General features: G+C 42.9%; 1 protein-coding gene across 4 annotated transcripts in view; it reads left to right on the plus strand.

Moving 5' to 3' along the window:
- Positions 1-18,776, plus strand: part of LOC122687071 (basic immunoglobulin-like variable motif-containing protein) — a 62,511-nt gene that overhangs the window by 26,673 nt on the left and 17,062 nt on the right. For 2 of the 4 annotated variants that reach the window (XM_043892516.1, XM_043892518.1), the window contains exon 11: positions 1,067-2,990. In XM_043892516.1, the coding sequence (XP_043748451.1) occupies positions 1,067-1,360 (294 nt within the window). In that variant the 3' untranslated portion in view covers positions 1,361-2,990. Of the gene's footprint in view, positions 1-1,066; positions 2,991-7,383; positions 7,889-12,987; positions 13,164-14,078; positions 14,195-14,585; positions 14,673-15,899; positions 15,961-18,776 lie in introns of those variants that run through there. The other 2 variants (XM_043892519.1, XM_043892515.1) reach the window with 2 other exon arrangements.

Raw genomic sequence — 18,776 nt, forward strand, 5'->3', positions numbered from 1 at the left:
GGTGGCAAAGGAGACAGACATAAAGAAAAGACTTTTGGACAGAGTGGAGGAAGGAGAGGGTGGGATGATTTGAGAGAGCAGCACTGAAACACATACATTGCCATATGTAAAATAGACAGCTGGTGGGAATTTGCTGTATGCTGCAGGGAACCCAAAGCCGGTGCTCTGTGACAACCTAGAGGGGTGGTCCGTGGGTGGGAGGCGGGAGGGACGTTCAAAAGGGAGGGGACCTATGTATACCTGTGGCCGACTCATGTTGAGGTATGGCAGAAACCACCACAGTATTGTAAAGTAATTATCTTCTAATTTGAAAAAGGCAAGACGTCCAGCTGGGTGCCAGGCAGAAATGTTGTCAGGGGCAGGCAGCTACTCTGTCTCGTTCTCAGCTGTCTTTCTGTTTGCTTCCTGAAGATCATCGCCTTTCAACTTAGGTCTCCCTTTCAGAAGAACAGTCTAGACTGAGACGGGCCTGCCTCCAGCCCAGTTCTGTAGTCCTGGCCCAGCTTGAGTCAGGTGCTGACTCCCCGGGCATTAACTGTGGCCTTGGGGCAGAGCCGTGTTTACAAACAAGGCCGCTGGGGGCCGTTCTCAGGGAATGGTATGTTCTGTGGGTTGAGGAGACAGCCCATTGCTATAATCCCACTAACATGTAAAGAACACATAGCGGGGAGAGGAAGAGGAATGAGCTTGGTGTTTGGATTAGGCAACGTGGGAGGGCCAAGCGTGTGTGAGAGGTAGAGAGGTGTAGGGGGTGGGGAAGGGGTCTTGGCTCCTGTGGACATTGTTATATTTTTGTAAAGGCAGCTGGTCAGGAAAGATGCTGGGTAGTGTGATCTGATGATGTTGGAAAGGATAAATACTATTTAGATGCAGGTAACTGCGGGAAGAAATCCTATGGACAGAGGAGCCTGGTTGGCTACAGTCCGTGGGGTCGCGAAGAGTCAGCACAACAGCACACACGCACGAAGGAGGGAAAATAAGACAATTCGTTGGAACCCACATATTATAGTATAACTAGTTTCCTAGTGTTTTCTGAAGCCAACATTTTTTTTTTTTTTCTTCTCAGGTTGGAGGAAATTTGCATTGCATCATAGCATTCCAGAGACTTAGCTGGCAAAGATTTGGCCTTTGGAACTTTCCATTTGGAACCATTAGACAGGAATCACAGCCTCCAACACATGCCCAGGGAATTGCCAAATCTGAGAGCGAGGACAATATCTCCAAGAAACAGCACGGGCGCCTGGGCCGGTCTTTCAGTACTGGTTTCCATCAGGACTCGACGTGGAAAAAGATGTCCAGTGTCCACGAGAGAAGGAACAGTGGCTACCGTGGTTACAGTGATTACGAGGGGAATGAGTGACCACGCTGCGTCCCTACGATGGTGTCACGCACACAGCTGGTCGCGGCGGGACTGCATTGAGGCAGTACGAGATTTTAAGTCTACGTTAAATAGGAACAGATCTTGTGGGGCAAAGCATAACCTTGTAGTTCCTCCGGTAAATAAGTTTGTATATGAATAGGATGGGTGATTTCAGACATATAAACAGATAAGCACAGATTTTTTTTTTTTTTGTCCTTTTAAAATTAAGAGTATATGAACATTCTGGACCATTTTGCAAAGTCCAATAAAATTACATATAAACAAATCAGACACAATTTCATTGAATAGCATCATGATTTGAAATACTTAAGCATGAAGGGATTTCTCATGGCTTGACCCCCAGATATTTGTTGCAGTTTTATTCCTAAGTTCAAAATTTAAGGTACTCACTCTCTGCCCTTTGAAAAAAATTGGGGCTGTTGACTTCTAGTTTTTCTCTCGTGGTTAAAGCTCATTTCAGATAATTTAGTGAGTCTAGAAATTCCTTTCTACATGTAGCGGTATCTTGCCTGCCTCGTATTTTTCCTGATTAACTTTCTCAGGATTCTCAATGAAGAGGCAAAAGAGAAAAGCCTCCAGGCACTGATCTTTTCTGCTGGTGCAGATGGGTGACTTTGTGCATCAACTCAGGTGTTCTGGACTTTCTTGGTATGTTGTTGTTTCATATTGACAAGAACTTTAGGTCTTGAAAGACTTCTATAAGTCTACAATAAACCTTTGTTTAGGGATAGAGTAAATGAACAAGTGGGTCTCCCTGATGGCCCAGTGGTAAAGAACCCACCTGCCAATGCAAGAGTCATGGGTTTGATCCCTGGCTTGGGAAGCTCCCCTGGAGATGGAAATGGCAACCCACTCCAGTATTTTTGCCTGGGAAATCCCATGGACAGAGGGGCCTGGCGGGCTACAGTCCATGGGATCACAAAGGGTCAGACATGACCTAGCGACTAGAACAACAAAATAACAAGTGGCATCTGAAGTTCCTACACCCAAGGTAACCTTTGAGATGAGATCTGATATTTGACTGGTCCCCCAAGATGGAGTCATGTGTTGATTAAAAAAAAAGCATTAAGGATGCGTTAGGACTGCCCATCACTCAGAGGGCAACTATCCATATTCCAGGCTCTGAGCTCTTTCCTTCTGTAAAACCATATAGACTATTAGCTATTTGAAGTGAGTGTGTAATCGTTCAGAACGTGTGGATTTCATGTATCTGAGCTCCTGTCTTCTGCTGCCAACCTGTGACTCATGAACAACTAGGATCTCTTGTTCTTTCATTCCAGGGGCTGTTCTAGGACTCCAATCAGTAACTTGATTATTACAAGGTGCTGAATCTGTTGGTAACCATATTGCAATACACCTCAAGGAAAGGGTTCAGATTTTTATTTTGAAAATATTTTCATTTCCTTCTCTTTTGAATTTTATATCCATGTATCCACTCAGATACTCCTAGCCTACAGATGGCGATATTACGAAATGGGCATTTTTCTGAAGAGAATATTTTGCTTGAAAGGCAAAGGACTGAAAGAGATTTGTAGGTTGTTGATTTTGTTACTTCATATTGGAACTTTTAAGAAGTTTTCATCAATAAAGTTTTGTTTTCTACTTTTAATCATGTGAATGTTTTGAACTTTTAAGGATGGAATGGCCTTATAATTTGAAGTATATGACAGAAGTACATGACAGAATTTGTCAATTCTGCCTGAGTAGCATAAGAAACATCTGACTTTTATAATCAGTGAGACTATAGGCATATGTCTGTAATTTTAGATTTTTGTAAGACTTTATAACAGGAAATAGAAAATGTAATTCTTTAGCTTGAACCAAATGAAACTGTAATTTCTGGAGGTCAAATCTGGTTGATTTCATATAGCTCAGCCAAATATTTCAGAGAAGAGGTTGGTAAAAAATGGAGATGAATACAACATAAAACAGAGAACACAGTGACATCTAGGAAAGGAGGATGAGTTTATACATATTGCCTATTGGCCACAATCAACACTTAATATACATGATCACTTGATAACTTGGTTTACAAGTTTGGCAGTTATGAGGAGCACGCTGAGGTTAACAGGGACTGCTTTTCCAGAATCTGTAAGCAAGTGACTGCCCGTTGCTCTTTGAAGATTGTTAACATTCCTGTCATAATTTCTTGGTCAGTTTTTCTTAGGGGTCTCCAGAAAAGCAATGAAAGTTCATATTACTGGCTCATTACTAACTAGCTGTTATTATCTTGGGCAAGTTTGAGATTGTTTTTCTTGTGCATAATTCCTCATTGGATAAAATGGGGATAATAGTACTTATCTTACAAACTGTTTTGAAGAATAAGTTAATATGTGTAAAGTGTTTTGAACAGTGCTTTCTAGATAGGAATTGCTATTTAAGTGCTTGTTATTATTATTACTAGCCTATATAATGTGTATTCTGTCAGAATTTTGATAGAGAGCCCTTTGCTGCTGCTGTTGCTAAGTCACTTCAGTTGTGTCTGACTCTTTGTGACCCTATGGACTGTAGCCCACCAGGCTCCTCTGTCCATGGGATTCTCCAGGCAAGAAGACTGGAGTGGGTTGCTGTGCCCTCCTCCAGGGGATCTTCCCGATCCAGGGATTGAACCTGCATCTCTTATGCCTTCTGCATTGGCAGGCAGGTTATTTACCACTAACGCTGCCTGGGAAGCCCTTTAAACAGCATCCAAAGGAACCAAATCCTTATTAATCAAATGAACACTCAGTTGATGTTCCTTCCAAAATACATTTTGTATCCAAGAAATGTTGCTCTGGTTTTACAAGCACTTACAGTACTCTAATGTTCACACTGACTACTTGTTTTTACCTAGCTCTCAGGTAACTTCATTTAGAGCAAATCCTGAAAGTGTTCTTTTTCCTGCTACAATGCCCCATCACTAGGACAAGCTGGTGCAGCAGCTATAATACCCCCCAACTTGCCTTCCCCAGACACCAGAGGGGTTCAGGCGAGGTGCTCTATGATTCAATCACATTCTGTATTTCAGTTTTACTCATGGTGCTCTCCCCCTCCGTCATTCACTCAACAAACTAATGGGAGTGTTGCTACCTACTAGGTGCTTCATGTGAAGTCACCGATCTCAGAGAAACCGCACAAGAGAAACGGCATCTCCATTTTATTCAGATTCTCAACACTGAAGAAATGTGCCCAGGATCCTAGCTGTGTCTGCTGGGGCTACCAAAACGAAACGACAGATTGGTAGCTTACACAGCAGATGTTTATTTTCTCATAGCTCCAGAGGCTAGAAGTCAAGATCCAAGGCTTGGTTTCCTGAACCTTCCTGGCTTGCAGGTCGCTGCTGTCTCCCTCTGTCCTCACTTGGTTTTTCCTCTGTGCAAAGAGCCCTAGTGTCTGGGTGTCCAAATTTCCTCTTCTAAGGACACCAGTCAGACTGATTAACTTACCCTAATGGCCTCATTTTAACTTTAAGAAGGCCCAATTTCCAGTCGGTCACATTCTGAGATACTGGGGGTTAGCGCTTCAACATTTGAATTTTGGAGGACACAATTCAGCCCATACCTCAGGATTATAATATGGCTCTGATGGCATCTGAACTAACATTTGCCAGACTCGTGAGAAAATTCAATAGGGTGCAAGATGCCCTGCAGATTTAGATCTGAGGCTGGGAAAGTGGTCATTTACACAATATTTATAGAATTCCTGCTAAATATAAAGAGTGGGGTATACAACAGTCAACAGTTGTTGGTTCCAGTAACTTTACAATCTACTCTGTTGGGCGGAGGGAGACACAAATAGGTAATTATATTAATTCCTGCAAAATACATTTACGAACAAAAGTTCCGCATATAATTTTACATCTGTAGGAAATGCAAATAAGTACCTTATCAGGATTAGCACTGAGAGAAAATTAGTTGTAACTAGGTCGCATGGGTAAAGAATCTATGTGACACAGGAAATGCAGATTAGATTCCAGGTCAGGAAGATTCCAAGCCAGGAAATAGCAACCCATTCCAGTACTGTTGCCTGGGAAATCCCACGGACAGAGGAGCCTGGTGGGCTACAGTCCATGGGGTTACAGGGTCTGAGGTGACTGAGCAACTGAGTACACAGGTCAAGGAATCCTGGCTACTGGGAATCATCTGTTTGGGCAAAAAAGCAGTTTTTCTAAAAACTTATTTTTGAATCATTCTTTTCACTGATTTTAATCTAATTTTAATAGTCCAAGTCTGAGCCAAGAGGTACGAAAAGGCTACCATTCATTGACTACTAGTGGTTAAGTACTTCACAAATATTACCTATGATCCTGGCTTGAAACAGTTTGCAAGACTGCTTCTATGCCCACCTATTACAGATGAAGAAAGATGTTTTGAACAAACCTGATCTGAGCAATGCTAAACACCGTAAGTGGTTCAGTGGGGGTTTGGATCTTAGCCTGAGTGTCCAATCCACCACCTTCACAGGAGCTACTCTGGCAATGAGTTTCTTGTTACTTCTGACCTACAAGCCTAACTCTTAAATGCTGAAGAAAAATGTACTTCAAGGGCTAAGATTTTAAACCATATTACTATCTGGTTACTACAGATTTTCAGATAACGACCTACTTATTAATTAAAAAACATCAACCAAAGCTTCCACCTACTTCTGTTTTATTGATTATGCCAAGGCCTTTGACTGTGTGGATCACAACAAACTGTGGAAAATTCTTAAAGAGATGGAAATACCAGACCATCTGACCTGCCTCCTGAGAAATCTGTATGTAGGTCAGGAAGCAACAGTTAGAACTGGATATGGAAAAACAGACTGGTTCCAAATAGGAAAAGGAGTATGTCAAGGCTGTATATTGTCAACCTGCTTATTTAACTTCTATGCAGAGTATATCATGAGAAATACCAGACTGGATAAAGCACAAGCTGGAATCAAGACTGCCAGAAGTATCAATAACCTCAGATATGCAGATGACACCACACTCCCGGCAGAAAGCGAAGAACTAAAGAGCCTCTTGATGAAAGTGAAAGAGGAGAGTGAAAAAGTTGGCTTAAAACTCAACATTCAAAAAACTAAGATCATGGCATCTGGTCCCATCACTTCATGGCAAATAGATGGGGAACCAGTGGAAACAGGGAGAGACTATTTTTTTGGGGGGGGGGGGTGCTCCAAAATCATTGCAGATGGTGACTGCAGCCATGAAAGTAAAAGACATTTGCTCCTTGGAAGAAAAGTTACGCCCAACCTAGACAGCACATTAAAAAGCAGAGACATTACTTTGTCAACAAAGGTCCTTCTAGTCAAAGCTATGGTTTTCCCAGTAGTCAGGTATGGATGTAAGAGTTGGAGTATAAAGAAAGCTGAGCCCGGAAGAATTAATGCTTTTGAACTGTGGTGTTGGAGAAGACTCTTGAGAGTCCCTTGGACTGAAAGGAGATCCAACCAGTCCATCCTCAAGGAGATCAGTCCTGGGTGTTCATTGGAAGGACTGCTGGTGAACCTCCAATACTTTGGCCACCCGGCGCGAAGAATTGACTCACTAGAAAAGACCCTGATGCTGGCAAAGATTGAAGGAGGGAGAAGGGGACGACAGAGGATGATGTGGTTGGACAGCATCACCAACTCAATGGACATGAGTTTGAGTAAACTCCGGGAGTTGGTGATGGACAGGGAAGCCTGGCGTGCTGCAGTCCACAGGGTCGCAGAGTTGGACACGACTGAGCGACTGAACTGAATTTAAAGCTTCCACCTTTCTGTTATTGCCTCATGCTAAAAACAATACTTAGCATTAAGAGTTTTCAGAACTGGCGGAAGACTGGGAAGAAACCGATGCAAGAAAAACTCGTACAAACCCGTACTTCTGAAAGAAAACGCTTTGCATATGCTTTCAACGTTTAACAGAATCAGGAGGCCTGCGCGGACAAGTTAAGGCGGCCAACACGCCTATAAACCCTGAGGCCGAACCACCCCCCTCACTTCCGGAAATGCATCGGCGCAGCGGATATACGTCATCGTGGGGAGCCGGAACTTCCGCCCTGCGCGACGCATTAGACGGCATCCGAGAAGCTCCATTTCCCGTGCGGAACGCCTGAGCTTGAGAAGATTGGAGTTTTCGGAGGAACTTTTTCTGGCTGTTAAATCTTGCCTGCGCCGTCCCCTTACCCTGGTCGTCCGCTGAGAGTGCAAACGTTTGGACCAGAGCGCTGGAGGTGACGAGGACTTGCCCCTCCGCGTCGCCAGTTTTCTCTGGTCCCATTTTTCTTCCGCGAGGCCGTGTCAGCTTCTGGGACGTCCCCGTTTCGTCGGGGCCGGTTTTCCCTGGACAGCTGCGAGCTCTTGGTTTTCCGAGTGGGAGCCGAGAGTACTCTTCCCGGGCCCAGGGCGGCGGTGCAGCCGGGCGGGGAAGACTTGGAGTGAAAAGCCGCCCGCGACGCCGAGGATACAGCTCCCTCATGGGAGTCCAGGGGCTCTGGAAGCTGCTGGAGTGCTCCGGGCGGCAAATCAGCCCGGAGACGCTGGAGGGGAAGATTCTTGCCGTGGGTATCCTTTACGCGGTGTCGGCGCTGGGGATGCTCGGTGGACGCCAGGGTTGTTGTTGTTAATTTATTTTTTTAATTGAAGGATAACTGTTTTACAGAATTTTGTTGTTTTCTGTCAGACATCAATGTGAGACGCCTGGGCTTTTTGCTCACAGTTTTCCTGGGGCGCAGAGCGGCATTGGTGCGATGAGGGTCTCAGCCCATGGGGTCTCACGCCAGTGGGGGAGGCGGTGGCGGGGAGTAGCTATCGATCTTCCTCAGGACGCTTCCTTTCTCAGTCTGCTTTCCTCCCGCGTTGCAGTCACAGCTACCTGGCTTGGAGTCTTAGGCCCAGCGCTCTACGCTTCTTTACAGTTCTTTAATCTGGGAAGTGGAGGTGATAAGTCTCTACACATAGAGTTGGTGGGAGGAATAAAGGGAATATTTAAAGGAGTTTAAAAATTGTGTCTGGCACTGTTAATGCTGTAAATCCTGAAGATGTTATTCCGGCTGGGAGGTCAGCCTGGAGAAAGCGAAGTCGACTTCCTACCAGTGGTTTTGCCAGCCGTCCTGAGTCTTGCTCCGTTTATATTTGTGAGAGGAAGAAAAACGTGTGTGGACATGTGTTTTACATTTTCTTTTTTTTTCAGTGACATTGCTTTTTGTTATGATTTTTGGAATACGAAATTCGTATGGTACAACACCGCAAAGATTTAAGAAGGTGTACAGTGCATTATTCTCCCAGCCTCTGTGATGGATTTGTTTCTGTGCGTGTTTGGCTGGTATCATCTTTAGAATTAAATGTTTTTTCCTGGTTACTGAAACAAGTGAAGGCTGTTTCTGAAATTTTAGCATTTTTATTCGGTAGGCATTCTTTTTTCTGTTTTTATCTTTATTTTCTTTTTCTGAGTGTCTATTCTGTTGCAGAAGCTGGTGGTACCTTCCACCAGTTCCCTAAGTGGGGACATATGAGCCTCGGAACCCATGCTCTGTGGAGAAGACAGTCCTGCAGTAATTGCTGTGGTAAATGCACTGTCAGAGGGGGTGGGGAACACTGGTAATTTTTTTTTAAGTAAAGCAAGACGATGATGATGAGGTTTATATATATATATTTTTGCAATGTGGGTAATTTAAAACACATCCGTAATGAATAGTGGCTTAAAAGTTTTATGCCTGGTACCTTGGGGCGAAGGTTTGTGTTTTTTTAAAGTACATGAGCTGTTGCTGCCTTCTAGTGGTTCGTTAAACCACTGCTTTCTGAAGGTTTTCTCCTTGGAACTATTAATACCTATCCACAGGAATGAAAACAGTCTTCAGTGTCAGGAACCCTTAAAACGTCAGCAGAAATTTATATGAGTTTACATTGAAGCCCATAATTTTTAAAATGTATTCAGGTTTTTTGGTTTTATTTGTTAATGAAGAAATTACCCTTGACATACTAGGTTCATAATTTATTCTTGAAACCCTGAAATAAATTATTTGGTCTTTTTACCATTTCCAGCTGAGCGTCTTATTTACACAATATAAATGTTCGTGTCAAATAATAAAGAATTAATAATTAAACTTTCATCTCTTATGGACCTTAGCATTTGTAAAATACACTTAACTCTATTATTAACAAAATATTACACTGTTTAGGCCCCACCTGCAATGTGGGGGACCTGGGTTCGATCCCTGGGTTGGGAAGATCCCCTGGAGGAGGGCATGGCAACCCATTCCAGTGTTCTTGCCTGGAAAATCCCCGTGGACAGAGGAGCCTGGTGGCCTGCAGTCATGGGGTGGCACAGAGTCAGACATGACTGAGCGACTAAGCACAGCGTGTTTAGTAGCCTGTGTTTCAGAAGGTTCATATCTAGTTCCAAAGGATAGCAGAGTTGAGAGCTGCCGATCTGAAATTAGATTTTCTCATTCCCTGGTGGCTCAGATGGCAAAGAAATCTGCCTGCAGTGCTGGAGACTCAGGTTCAATCCCTGGGTTGGGAAGGTCCCCTGGAGAAGGGAATGGTTACCCAACCCAGTATTCTTGCCTGGAGAATCCCATGGACAGAGGAGCCTGGCGGGCTACAGTCATTGGGGTAGCAAAGGGTCCAACACGACTTAACACTCTTCATAAAGTGTGAGTGACTTAACACTCTTCATAAAATTGAATGAGTTAAGTAGAAACTTATTCCACATAATACAGTGGTGTAGCAACTGGAAACAAGCCAATTAGAAATCTTGACCCAGTAGGATACAGAGCTAAGCCAACACCGAATCCTGCTTCCAGGGTGGACCCTTTAGCTGACGTCTTCTCATCCTCACCACTGCTTTCGGCTTTCACTCAGGCTATTGTAACTAGTTTAAAGCTGGTTTCCTTGTATTAATAGTTCGTTCCTCACTTGGCCACTGGGGTGAGTCTTCAGTCACATCCATCCAGTGACTGCAGGTCCATCACATCCTCTCCCTGCTCCTCTTGCACCTGCCACGCTGTCCTTGAACAGAACGCACTTCTGTCCCAGGGCATTTCGTTTGCTATGCCTCCTGCCTCACTGTCTTCTCTCATTACTCCTGTTCATGCACTCTAGACCTCTGCTACTTCTTTGAACAGGCCTTCTCTGTCCGATGTAGTCCCTGTTGTCTTAGACGGTAAAGAATCTGTTTGCAATGCAGGAGACCTGGATTTGACCCCTGGGTTGCAAAGATCCCCTGAAGAAGGAAATGGCGGCCAACTCCAGTATTCTTGCCTGGAGCATTCCATGGACAGAGGAGCCTGGTGGGCTATAGTCCATGAGGTCACAGAGTCAGACACGACTGAGCAACTTTCAATTTTTTCCTACCTAAAGGGCCATTGTGACTCCCAATCACATTTTTGTCCATTTGCTTTGTTAGTTTTTTCGTTGGCACTTACGAACAACCTAATGTATTCTGTAACTATACTTGATTTTTATTGTCTGCCTTCCCCATTAGAATTGCATGTTTCTCAGGGGTCTGGACCCTGATTATTTTGTTCATGTTATTTTTCACTCTTCTATCCTTAGGATTTTGGATATGTCTAGTAGCCCACAAAAAGCTAGGAGTGAATCTAGCTTGCTATCCACTAGTTATTTTATGTAGTGTTTATTCAGTTAATTGTTGATGGGCCTGGTCTTTTATGGTGGTAAGTTAGGTAATGCCATTCATATAAATATTTAACTGTTCAGCTCATTCGATTGCAGGTCTTTGTTGCCTCCTCTTTGCGCTGAGAGGGAGAGCCATGCCCGCCAGTGTGGTTTAGACACATCACGGAGCTCACAGTCTGGACTGCTCCCCCACCAGATTGTAAACTCCATTAGGCCAAATGCTTTATTTGGTCTAGTTCTGTATCCCCAGCTCACAGAAGCATTTCTGCTGTGAAGTCAGCAAGGTGTTTTTACACAGGAGTGGATAACTGGACGTCTTAATCTCAGCCAAGGACATGACACCTAAACCTGACCTGAGACCTGAGAGGAGGGCAGCTCTAGGCTCAGAGCGGGAGGAACTTTTTCAGGCTGGGGAAGGAGCCTGGAGAAGACCCTGCAGGAAGGAAGGAGCTCAGTGACTTCTAGGCTTTGAAAGAAGCCCAGTGACTTGACACGAGCCAGGAGAAATGAGAAGAGGGCAGCTCATTCAGGGCTTCACAGGCCATGGGTAGAAGTTTCAGATGATATCCTAAAGGCCATGGGAAGCTTCCCAGGGGTTTTCACTATAGGTATGTTAATGAAATCTAGCGTACACTTTCAGGATAGACTAAAAGGTAGAACTGATGGGACCTTGCAGGGCCGGGTGAGGGGAAGGTATGGGGTGGCGCTCAGGGTTCTGGCTTGAGCGGATCAGAGAGATGGCCACTGAAATGGGGGTGTGAGCAGCCTGGTGAGAAGACGCGGAGCTCAGTTTTGTTTTGTTTTTAATTTTTTTTTTTTTTAACGGATCTCAGTTTTTGCTTGTGTCAAGTCTGCAGTGACTGTGAGGCAGCAGGTAGAGATGTCAACTGAGCCATCCATTCTGGGGTCAGGATAGCTCTGGGGCAGAGGTGCATGCGTGGAGTGGGGGGCTGCGGGGGCTGCAGTGGGGATGGGGCGTGGGGGGGAGCGCGGAGGTAGCCTGGATGGACGCTGCGGACAGGAGGAAAGGACAGGGCCTGAGCACCACCACCGCGGAAGTGAGCACTCTGATGGTGGGCCAGGGGAGTGGGCAGAGATCCAGGGAATGCAGCAGAGGGCTGTGTCCCTTTCTTAGGAACAAACAGAAAACAATTGGTTAAAAAGCACCCTTTAGTGAAGTTTAAAAATAGAAGACGACTCCAAGAAGAAAACAATCAGTTGTAATCACAGCAGAAGATAGCTACTCTTAATACTGGGTTGACCAAAAAGTTCTTTCTGGTTTTTCTGTAGTATCTTACGGAAGACCCTGAACCATCTTTTGCGTCAACCCAGTGTTTTGAGGTCTGAGCTTCCAGTATATTTAACATACTGCATAGGTTACACAATAGATGTATACTTTCCATACTTTTGTAACTTGTTTTATTTCTTCCTTTAATAATAATTTGTGACTGCCTTACATGCTTAGGCAGCTTCGTTTTTAAGGGTCACTTGGATTCCAGCAAATCATGATATCATAATCTAATTACAAAAAAGAAGACCAGCTGGAAAACTTCCATTCTTTATATTTTCATTATTATAAACAAAACCACCTTATAAGTCACTCTGATTATCAGTCTATGATGACTTCTAGAGGATACGAGTGTGGAAGTGGAATTCTTACATAAAAGAGAGTAGATTTTAAAGTGTTTTGCTTTGAATTGCTAAATCGTTCTCCAAAAGAGTTGGTTAATTTACTAAAATTTCATGTAGATCACTGATTTCTTTTAAAGAAGTTCCTTTCAATTAGACTTTTTGAAGGAGACATGTGCCTGTGTAAGCTTTTACAATTCAGGATGTAAATAATGATGACAGGAGCCCAACTAAAGTGAACCCACTATAGGGAGATTCCAGTAGGGCTGAATATTTTTCAGTTTCAAATGAATTGGGATGAGTGCTCAGTTTTAATGTTTTGATAATATCAGACATTGGGAATTTTAAGGGGAGGGAAGGATTTGCAGAGTGTTTTCCATGAACAATTCTTCTAGATATTAGCATCTGGTTAAACCAGGCTCTTAAAGGAGTCCGCGATCGCCACGGGAACTCGATAGAAAACGCCCATCTTCTCACTTTGTTCCACCGACTCTGCAAACTCTTATTTTTCCGAATTCGTCCTATTTTTGTGTTTGATGGGGATGCTCCACTATTGAAGAAACAGACATTGGTAAGAGTTATATATATATAATTTTTTTTCTGTCTGCATTCTTAGAATTTTAGGTCAAATTTTAATTGACCTAAAATTAAAATTTTCTTCTTAGAATTTTGGAAGCCAAGACTTACTTTGACATATATCCAATTTAATTCAACTTTTAAAAATTTATCATGAACAGATAATTTATTTTCAAAGAGGTTTACCTCTAAGAACATTGTATAACATGCGTGCAATAATACTTAACTTTTAATAAAACTATTAAAGTTAACAGTAGTTATAGTAAAGAGTTTTCCCTTTAGATTGTCTTCTTAAGTGTTCTACAGTTAAACTTACACAATATTGTATGGCGACTATATAAAAAAGAAAAAGAATGTTTTTATATTCCTGCCTTATATTCACCTACAGAGACTATTTCATTTTTTCCTCTTTGGAAATTTCTTGCGAGGTATTTCTGTACATTTTAGAATTTCTTATGACATCATTTTGGATATGGAAGGGCAGAGTTACATATAAGTAATGTGTTTTTATAAAAACTAATACCAGAAATTGGTTTTGACCTAACAGTAGCATTTTAAAGAGTAGTTAATTGATGTAATAATCCCTTTGGGGAAGCATTTACTTAATTATATAGTATTAAGTTTAGGCTTCCTGGGAACATTAAAGAACATTTAAAAGAAACAAAGTAATGGTTTCCCAAAAACATTGTATAATAATTCATTAAGTAATACTTAGTTGGAAACTCTGGCTGTCCTTTACACAACAAAAACCTGAAGCTATTCACTGGTACGCTAATTAGGAGAAAATACTGAAACAGGTATAATCTGAAAACTCAGAAGACAAACCAAATTCCATGGGGAAAAAAGCCACAGAATTGTTTTTAATATACTAATACCTCGAGATAAAATCCTATATTCTTTCTTCTCACAGGCTAAGAGAAGGCATAAAAAGGACTTGGCCGCCAGTGACTCCAAAACAACCACCGAGAAGCTTTTGAAAACATTTTTGAAAAGACAGGTTCTCAAAACTGCCTTAAAAAGCAAAAGGCAAGCAGAGAATTACCTTCATCTCAAAGATGAACATTTTTTATGTTTGCAGTGAGTTCTGTGATTCCCTTTCCCTAATGAGAGGAATCAATGGAATGTCCATTTGACCGAGTGAATTGAAGTTGTGAAAGTTCTCTGTTCTTTGAGAATCAGCTTTGACAGTGAGAAGGAAAAGCTGCTAGGTTGCATCACTTGTCCGTTTTACTCTCCTAACAGTCTTCTACATGCCAGGACCAGGGTCCCTCTTTCTGGAGCCGGGCAGGCCAGCAAGGGCAGAACCCATCCCCCGAGTTTCCCCTTCTCAGCTGGGCTTGTGTGTTCAGTGGGGAGTACTACTGACTCCAAATACTGTTTCCTGTCATCTCTGGTGACGTCTCTGTGTACTTTTCAGGGAGGAAGCCCTTCCCAGTCTTACTCAAGTTCAGAGAGAAGATGACATCTACGCTTTGCCACCTTTACAAGAGAACGAGAAAAACAGGTAAATGTTTTAACTCTTTAAAAATGTTATTGCTGCATTCAGACAGATTTAAACCTTTACGTTTTCCTTAAATGATAAGGTGTGTTGGATTAATACATCTGCAATACACATTCTTGACACTTTTAGATTGGTTTTTAAAGGCTACATCTTCTACTGACTCCGTTTGTGTTTTAGTGGTTTGTGGTGGTTTCCTTTCTTCCTCCTCAGGAGCCTGTGTTAGCACTGTTCATTGAGAGTTTGTGATGTGGATTCTGTTTTTTCTGAGTCTTTGCTGACACCTGCCGTCTGAATGTGCTTCTCAGCCCGGCGTTTTCTCTCTCACCATCGCTGAAGTCCACACACACGATGTCCTCCCTTGTTAAATCCAGTGGCTGCTTTGCAGTTCTCAGGCTGATGTGGTGCCCACATGGTCCTGCTCTCCGGGGACCTCTCAGGTCGCTCTTCCTCCTGCTGGCTGATAATCCTCAGCGGCTTCTCTGGTTGCAGTGCAGGTGGAGGGCCAGTTTGTCCTTCCCCACTCACCCCTTCCTTTCCCAGGGCTCCCGTGAGGCCACACAGCTTTTGAATCGCCGCTGCCGCCATCACTGTGTCTCGAGGTTATTGGCCTGGCTTCTGCACTTCAGTCTCCATCTCTGATCTTACCCCTTTGGAGGAACTCCTGTCAGGCCCAGTTGCTGATTTGTAGTGTAGAACCTGTTAAAACTCAAATCTGATACTGTCGTGTCCTTGCTTAAAACACTTTCTAGTTTCTCCTTTTTTCTCCAAGCAGTGTAATTGCGAGAGACTTCAGAAAGCTCCTGTGGTGAGGTGACTCTTTTTTTTTTTTTTTTTTTTTTATATTTATTTATTTTATTTATTTATTTGGCTGTTCCCAGCCTTAGCTGCAGCATGTGGGATCAAGTTCCCTGACCAGGGATTGAACCCTGGCCCCCTGCATTGGGAGCACAGAGTCTTAGCCTCTAGACCACCAGGGAAGTCCCTGAGGTGACTCTTAATTGTCCCTTTGGCAAACCTGCTTTGCCCTGGTGATGGAAGGTGTTAGATCTTGTTATGATCGCTCCCTTACAGGTGTCCCCACCAGACGGTGAGACCAAAGATGGCTCAGTTCTTGCCATCTTATTCACCAGCTTCTGTAGCTTCTATAACTAGCAGTGCCTTGCACTCAAGAAATATTTTTGTAAGTTGTCATTAAATCATAGGTATTATAAATCTGTGTTTGACTTTCAGTTCAGAAGAGGAGGATGAAAAAGAATGGCAAGAAAGAATGAGTCAGAAACAGGCATTACAGGTATTTAATAATTTTTGAATTCAGGATTCATTCTATTATTAGTATTTGAAATGAATAACATGAAAATGAATGATTTTAGTGAGGTAGTATGGACTTATGAATGTTCTTGATAAGACAGATACTACCTTATTTGTTGTGTATATATATGTGTGCATGTATTATATAAAATATACACATGCTTATAAACATATATGGAATTATGCATATCTAGATACCCAAAATGAGCCATCTCTCTTTTTTAGCCAATCAGTGAATAAATATAATAATTAATGCTTATATAATATAATAATGCTTAAATAAAAATATGCTTATAAAAAAATAAAAAGCATATCACCCATGAATAACTTCTAGTAGCATTTTGCTGTATGTTAGTGCCCCTCCCACCCTGTACAGTTGCATATCTGTGTGTGTATGTGTGTTTGGAAATGTGTGTATGTTTCACGGGTACCTGGGTACGTATACATTTACGAAGATCTATGCTGGTGCACAGGCTGTAGTTATCTATCTCTGTGTAACTTAGTGCTGTGACAGCAGTCTTATTATCATCGTCTTCGCTGACCTGGGGGTTGACGAGCGCAGGGGGCAGTTTCCTCGAGCGTCTCCAGGGTGGGTGCAGTCAGGCTGGAGCTGGGACTGGAGCCCCTCCAGGCCTCCTCACCTGCGTGCCCCGCTGCTGATGCTGGCAGTCTGCCAGAACCCCTGTCTGACTGTCCTGAGCTCGGGCACAGTGGTGGCGGGTTCCCTGGGCAGGAGCCCAGGAGGAAGTGGCCGCTGGGCCCGTGCTACCCTTTCTGACGGCCTTGGGGGATGCGCCCCGTCCACGGCGCACTGTTCACTGGCTGCCGGGTAAGGTCAGCACCTACTGGGTGGGAGGGGAATTCATCCAGAAAAGAAAGTCAGAGAACCTGTGGATGCATTCCATAGTGTAACGAATAACATGCTTACAAATCGAGCTTGTGCTGTGGATACAAGTTTTTGAAATTTCCTGCAAGTTTCTCAGAATAGCAGGTAACATTCTTTGATTTCCTTGTCTATTTATAATAGTATTTGAGTATGTCTGTTAGAAGACTTTTGAGCTAAAATTGCAAGCTTCTTCAGCTCATGGAGGTCCTGCCTTATTAACACAGCCAAGAGCAGAGACTTGGTGAAGACCATGGGCTCTGTGGGCAGAGTGACCTGCAGATAAATCTGGGCTCCCCTGCTCGCTAGCTCTGAGATCTTAGGTCTTATGCAACTTAGCTTCTCCATGGTGCTTTTTTTTTTAAAATTTTTGATGCCTTCCCTGTTGGAGTGATGAGATCATTCTTGAGGGAGAACACTGGAAGCTCTGACTGAAGTGACTGGCCCATTTTAAGTGCTTGCTGGTCTACAAACACACAGCACACATACAAACAAGAGAGCAAGCTGTATTATTTTATCTTTACTAATGAAGAGTTTTAAAGTACTTTCATTAATCAAGTTAAAATTTAGAAAAGTTTTACACTTTTGCATGTCTGTGAAATTTCTCACAGTTAATTTCACTTTTGATTTTAAAAAGTGAAAGTGAAAGTTGCACGGTTGTGTCCAACTCTTTGTGGCCCCATGGACTGTAGTCTGCCCGGCTCCTCTGTCCATGGAATTCTCCAGGCAAAAATACTGGAGTGGGGTGCCATTTCCTTCTCTAAGGGATCTTCCCAACCCAGGGATCAAACCCAGGTCTCCTGCATTGCAGGCAGATTCTTTACCAACTGAGTCACTAGGTTAAGAGCAAAATAGAATGTATCTAACTAAAGCAATTATAAATATTAGTCAAATTCATAAGGCTCATCTCTGTCTCAGGATCTTTGCATTTACTGTCCCTTCAGCCTCGAATGCTCTTCCCTGAGAAAATTTTTGGTGTCTTTCATGTCTCTGCTCACAGGTCATTATTATTATTTTTTTACTTTTTATTTTGCATTGGGGTAGAGCCGATTAACAATGTTGTGGTAGTGTCAGGTGAATATAGGTCATTATTTTTTGTGGTTCTTTTCTACTTACCAAATATTTTTTTCTCTTTCTATTCTAATCAGCTCTATCAGATTAACTTGCTTTGTTTTCTCATCATTATCTTGTTCATTTATTTGTTTATCATGTGTCATCTTCTACTCCTAGGAGTAGAAGTTTCTCTGGCATGATCTCTAAAGTACTTTAACACCTAGAACAGTGCATGGCATGTTAGAGATGCCTGGTAAGTATTTCTTTCTTTCTTTTGAATGAATGAATGTTGTTGTTCATTCACTCAGTGCTGTCCGACCCTTTGTGACCCCATGGACTGCAGCATGCCAGGCTTCCCTGTCCTTCACCATCTCCCAGAGCTTGCTCAAACTCATGTCCTTTGAGTTGGTGATGCCATCCAACCATCTCATCCTCTGTTGTCCCCTTCTCCTGCCTTCAGTCTTTCCCATCATCAGGGTCTTTTCCAGTGAGTCAGTTCTTTGCATCAAGTGGCCAAAGTATTGGAGCTTCAGCCTCAGCATCAATCTGTCCAGTGAATATTTTGGATTGATTTCCTTTAGGATTGCAGTCCAAGGGACTCTCAAGAGTCTTCTTCAATACCACCATTCAAAAGCTTGGTGCTTTTGCACCAAGCAATTCTGGTGCAAAAGCACCATCAATTCTTGGTGCTTAACCTTCTTTATGGTCCAACTCTCACATCCATACATGACTACGGGAAAAACCATACCTTTGACTAGATGGACCTTTGTCGGCAAAGAAATGTCTCTGCTTTTTAATATTCTGTCATAGCTTTTTTTCCAAGGAGCAAGCGTCTTTCAATTCATGGCTGCAGTCACCATCTG

This window comes from Cervus elaphus, chromosome 30 (assembly GCF_910594005.1).
Source record: "Cervus elaphus chromosome 30, mCerEla1.1, whole genome shotgun sequence".
NCBI classification, from domain to species: domain Eukaryota; kingdom Metazoa; phylum Chordata; class Mammalia; order Artiodactyla; family Cervidae; genus Cervus; species Cervus elaphus.